Raw genomic sequence first — 6000 nt, 5'->3', positions numbered from 1 at the left:
AGGAGCTTTTGTTCCCTGCAAGCTTTCCGTACAGCTTTGGAGACTGAGAGTGAAAATGGCGGCCTCCCAATCTCTGCCCCAGAGGAGCCAAGAACTCGGGGCCCCACTCCTCAGTGAGCCCCCAGAGAAAAGCTGTCAGTCACTCCCGTCTCCCCGGTCTCCGGCCGCACTCCGTGCTCACCCGGCCTGTGACCGAGCGTTTCTATCTCTGGCACCCAACCCCATGTGGGGTCTCCAAACCCAGCAGATCCCTGCGGTGCGCTCCCGCACCACTGCTCCCCGGGTTGGAAGGGAAGTCTCCCCCGATCTGCCACTTGTTGGGTGCCTGCTGGAGGAGCAGTGGCCCGACTGTGCCGCGGATCATGGTTTATGGCAACCCCGAGCTGAGAGCCCACTCCTCGGCTCTGTCTCTGCAGCCGGCTTCCCTGCTCCAATACCTGGGAGTTCTGCCGCACTCAGACATCCCCGGTCTTTCTGTGACCCCAAGGGTCCTGAGACCACACTGTCCCACGAGGGTTCCACCCCCCACTTAGCCACCGGAGCGACGTCCCTCAGCGGAGCAGACTTCTGAAAGTTCCGATTTTGTGCTCCACGGCTCTATCACTCGCCAGAAGCGGCTGACTGAGGCCCCGTCTCCCGCTGTCTATCCTCCCGAATATCACCTCGGATTCACTTCTCCGCACGTCCTACCTTCCAGAAAGTGGTCGCTTTTCTGTTCAGAGAGTTGTTGCTATTCTTTTCTTCGATCTCCTGTTGAGTTCGTAGGTGTTCAGAATGGTTTGATCCCTATCCAGCTGAATTTCTGAGACCAGACGAAATCCAAGTCTCCTACTCCTCCGCCATCTTGCTCCACCCCCCTAGATCAGTTGTAGTTTTATTTTGCTTAACTAGAGTTCCTGAATCTTATGCAGAGAACGGGGAGGAGGAGGAGGAGAGCAGAGGGAAAATGAAAGTAAGATGTAGCCACTAAGAAACAGCAATGAAAGTATCTTCATTTTATCTGGCACGCTGTCTGTACCAACTGTAAACTCAACACGAGTGTCTCAGTTACACCTCATTATTGGAATCTGGCATGGGGGCCGGCTGTCTGGGCTAATGAAAGGTCGTCACTTTCCCTGTAGCTCCCCTGCCATCCCAATGTTCTCAACACTAGGAGCTAGTGGTGTTGCTGGAGTTCTGCTAAAGATGAACGGGAGTCTCTCCCCCCAAGTCCTTATTTCCTAAACACACTTTTTCTTTGCATTAGTTAAATTGTGAGTTAGACGTATCCTCTTTCCTACAAAATAGAGTATAAAAATTCCTTTAAATTTCTGACAGGTAGAAATATTACTTTACAGCACTGGTATGGATTTTAATAAAGATCATCATATGCTTTTGCTACTTTTAAAGGAGATCTGAAAGGGAACAGGTGGTAAATGTGTAATGTTCAGAATACCATCTAAATTGACTATTCACAGTTTATTTAAAAATAAAAATCAAATATGCAAAGAAATGTATGAATAATTTTTAAATCAGTTATTTGATTGTTGGTGTAAATAATCTAACAGACCATTACTGAAGTTTCTACTCAGATGAATATATATGTTCTATTTAATACCTGAGTGACCTCATAACTATTATGCTCTATGAATGATAAAATGAATACAGGAGCTAACCATTCATTCCATGTGTAAATAATTACTTCAAAAATTACAACAATGTTCCAGTTTTATAGTGAGTCTTTAAATGTGTTCTTCTTTAGGACATATCTTTTTCATTGGAAATCATTAAAACATCAGTAATATTGTCTTGTCAATACGAAAATCTTTTTATAGTAGCAGATTAGCTTATAAAAGAAATTAAATATACTGTAATTTGCTGAACAAAAAAAATACACATTTTATGTTCCTTGGTAATATGAATATTAAGTATTATTTTGACATTGTAAAGGAAACTGAAATTATATTGATTTTTAACTTATGTGAATATATGGTATTTGCAAAGTAACAGTTGTTACACATGTGAAGTAAATTGGAACTATATTTAATAAAATGTAACTTTTTATATTAAAATTACTTTGATAAGGCTTTAAATAATTTTCTCTAAAAATTGAAAATAAAAGAGATTACAGTTCAAAACAATTTACCATGGGAAGTTTCATGATTGAATGTAAAAATTCCCACGTCCTTTCTCCAAAATACATAAAGAAAAAGAAAATGTATGACATAAAAGAAATGCATAAAAACATTTATAAGTAAGTGATATAGAAAATAAACTCATAATTTGAAAAGTCATATATAACAGGAGCTTCAGGCATCACAGTAGAATTCACATATGCTATAAGTCATTTCAATAAAGAAAAAAAAACAGTGAGCTTTTCTTTTACATAGTCCCAATCAATACACAGACTTCAAACTTTCTGAGGAGACTTTCATTAATCCACTACCACACTCCTTTTATTCTCTGTTTCCACTCCTTTCAAAAAACATGAAGTCCTAGATAAAAACAAAAATACAGAAATGAGTTTTCAGCAACAAAGTAGGGAACATCTGGGAAAAGTTGATAGCTTTCAAATATAATAACATGTAAATCCTGTGATTCTATTCACTTACTGATTACCTGCATGAATTTAATTTATTATCTGGTAATTTTTCTAAATTTCACTTTTTCTCATGCCACTCAGAATATTCCTATTTTTTATCTTTCTTCCTTAACTTTTTGTACTCCTTCTCTAGTAATACAACTTTTCTTAAGACTGGAATTCAATGTACAACTTTCAGATTTTCTCAGGAGAATGACAGCCACCTTAGAGGTAGCATGCATCTTAGATTTTTTTGGCCCAGTTTTATGATGTCTCTTGCAAACTTGTCCACTGTGTTCCCCAACTTGTCTCTACATCAGTGTCTAATCAGACCCCCTTCCCTATGACTTTCATCAAATCCTATGGATTTTCTCTCACATCTATCATTTTCCTTTATCTGTTCACACAGAAATAATTTAATCCTTATCATCATCCACTTGCAATTGCACAATTGTTAATTTTACCTCTCATCAATCCATTTCTTACATAGTCACCGGGATTTATCTTTCTGAGATTTGGATTTATAGCTTTTTATTTATACCTAGTTTAAAACCAACCAATTAAATAATTTTCACTATCTTCCCCACATCTACAAGAAGTTGTCCAATCTTTAAAAGTCCTTTAGAAGAGGCCCAATGTACACCACAGTCATTTCCTAATAACCCCACCACAACTCCCAACCCCATTTCTCATCTATCCAAACACCCCAAACTGTCCTCTCTTCCCTTTATACACCACATCTTTGGTTATTGTGTGTGTACCTCTGGTCAAACAGTTTCCTAAGGTTAAATTTAATTTTACTTTTCACGTGAAATAAACAGTGAAAACAGTTTTTAAACCGAACTGTGATTATATTTAAAACTTTATACAGAAAACATCGAGCCTATCCCAAATTAGATAGAATAGCAAAATAAAATCCTAATGGCCACTCACCAAGTTTTAATAATTATTAACATGACCAATCTTGGTTCATTAATTACTCTATCTCCTAAATCCCCCTGCCCTCACCCTCATTATTTAAAAGCAAATCTGTGATATCATACCATTTTATGCTGAAATTCAACTTCAGTGTGTGCCCCTAAAAATTTGGACTCTTTTGTTTTTATATAAGGCCAATATCATTAGCATATTTTTTTAAAAATAATAATCTATTAATATCATCAAATAGCCAGTCAATGTTCAAATTTCTCTGAATTCCTTCTAAATGTCTTTTTATATTCATTTGTTCAAATCAGTATCTAAATACCGTCTATAAATTGCATTAAGTTGAGGTCGCTTAAGTTTCTCTCTCTTTTTATATAATTTTTATCTTTTCATTTTACTGACACTTATTTGTTGAAGTAACTGGATTCTTTTTCTGTATATTTTCTCACTTTTTAGTGTTTTTGGCATTGCATCCCCATGACAGTGTTTAAGATGTTCATCTAGTGGCTCCAAACCTTCCTTGCATATTGGAATCACCTGATGCTCTAAACAGCTTGCAGGCTTGGTCCCACTTCAGATATTTTGATTTACTATCTGGATGCAGTCTTGACAAAGGGAGTTTGATAGCTATCCAGGTGTTTCTACTGAGCAGCTAGGGTTGGAAACTCTTGCTCTGTCCCAGGAGTCCTTGATTTGGGCTGCATATGGAGTCACCTGGGGAACTATACAAACTTCTAATTCTGAGCCTCTAATTTAGTTAAACTGGGGTACAGCCTGATCCTTGTGGTTTTTTTAAAGTTCCCTGGCTGATTAAATGTGAAGATAAGTTCAGAATCACAGCTCTATCCCACATAATTCCTTTCAAATGGCAGTTCTACTTAATGGCTTGATTGGATGTTTACTCTTATTGCAGTTTGCACTCCTGTATTAGATGATTTAATTTAATAATGAATCAGGACAAAATCTTGTTTTACTGAGTCTATTCCATGTAAGCCCAAATTCAAACTCTTTTTCACAGTACTGACTTCAATTTTTAAATAAAAACCCCAAAGACCAGGGCCCCTCAACACATGAGGTCCTCCTGTTACCAAATGAAACTGCATAGACTCTCCAGAGAAACTAGTCACCTGCAAACCCAGAATACCAGGAGATAATGAAATTTCAGAGCTAGAATTAAAAGGGGCCCCCTTGGAATAAAACCTATAAATTTAACAAGGTCATTTAAAAATGTACAACTTACTAAATCATTTCAGAATGATACTAGAAAAACCATCTAAACCCAAGATTAGCAAGAATAGACTCACAATGAGGAAACATGCACCGAGCATCACAGCTTTCATTTTCACATCAAGGTCTAAAGGGAACTGGATGCCAAAGTTATCAGCATCTGTAAATGCTTCTCTCATGAAACCAGTCCACTGCTTGGAAATCTTTCCAACCACATTTTCTTCATCAAGAGATTTAATCTAAAATGAAAAAAAAAAAAAACATTCTTAATGAATTCTAGAAAACTAGTAACAAACTAAAAGTTGAAATAAAGTGAAATATCACTCTATCAAAATTATGTGCAATACTTAACTATGAACATTATATCACTCATTAAATGTATATAGATTCTTGTATCTACTTTTAGATGCATGAAAAAAGAAACCTGTTTCTTTGTTTCAGAGAACTTAACATGAAAGTAGTTTTGCTTAAATATTTAACATTTTCTATTCTACATTAAGACAGTAATTGATGAATTGAGTTGATCTAAAACAAAATTTAAGCAGAAAAAGATACAAATATAAAACGTTTCTTTGGTGAAATTTCTAGAAGCCATCAGGAAGGTATTAAATTAATCCCCCATGCTGTAAGAGAAGCACAGAGAGTTTACATAAGTTGAGTGTTTAAATGTGATGGGAGGGTTCATTACCACCATCAGTAGGAAAATATGAAATGCAAAGAGCCTGGAAAAGAAGACTGGCAGTTTTGAGTAAAGGAAAATAACCAATAAGTAACTTGATGGGATGCCACAGGTCAAGAGTTGGGGTAAGACTGAACAGTGGGGTGGATGGACAGTGAACAACAAAAAGGACAGATGATAAAAAGAGCTCCAAAGTAAAATTTTCTAATTTTACAATTCTGCCTGAGGAAAGCCCAGGGCCATCTTAAAGAGTTGAACATTTTGTGGCTGGACAAATGCACCTCACTAAGTAGGTATGTGGGGGGATGAATGTAGCCCACACTTATCATGGTATGTGCATGCAGAGTTACGTCAAACCAGGAAGAGAAGTGTCCTTTTCAAATGTGCACAAGGTACCACAAGTGCTAGCAACACCCACAGAAGCCCTAGCTCAGGTTGAGAACAGCAAAATAAATGTGGGGAAACTAGGGGTACCTGGGTGGCTCAGTCAGTTAAGTGTCTGCCTTTGGCTCAGGTCATGATCTCAGGGTCCTGGGATTGAGTCCCACATCGGGCTCCATTCTCAGCGGGAGCCTGCTTCTCCCTCTCCCTCTGTTGCTCCCCCGGCTTG

At 37.8% G+C, this 6000-nt stretch overlaps 1 protein-coding gene across 11 annotated transcripts in view; it reads right to left on the bottom strand.

Moving 5' to 3' along the window:
• Positions 1–2209: 2209 nt before the first annotated feature.
• Positions 2210–6000, bottom strand: part of LOC118548027 (phospholipid scramblase 1) — a 28579-nt gene continuing 24788 nt past the window's right edge. For all 11 annotated transcript variants that reach the window (XM_078070665.1, XM_078070662.1, XM_078070680.1 and 8 more), the window contains 2 exons: positions 4789–4950; positions 2210–2474 (listed from right to left, as the gene is read on the bottom strand). In XM_078070665.1, coding sequence (XP_077926791.1) covers positions 2436–2474; positions 4789–4950 — 201 coding nt within the window. In that variant the 3' untranslated portion in view covers positions 2210–2435. The remainder of the gene's footprint in view (positions 2475–4788; positions 4951–6000) is intronic.

Source organism: Halichoerus grypus, chromosome 1 (assembly GCF_964656455.1).
Source record: "Halichoerus grypus chromosome 1, mHalGry1.hap1.1, whole genome shotgun sequence".
In the NCBI taxonomy this organism is placed as follows: domain Eukaryota; kingdom Metazoa; phylum Chordata; class Mammalia; order Carnivora; family Phocidae; genus Halichoerus; species Halichoerus grypus.
Note: the sequence above shows the minus strand (reverse complement) of the source record. Positions and strands in the feature narration are given on the sequence as shown.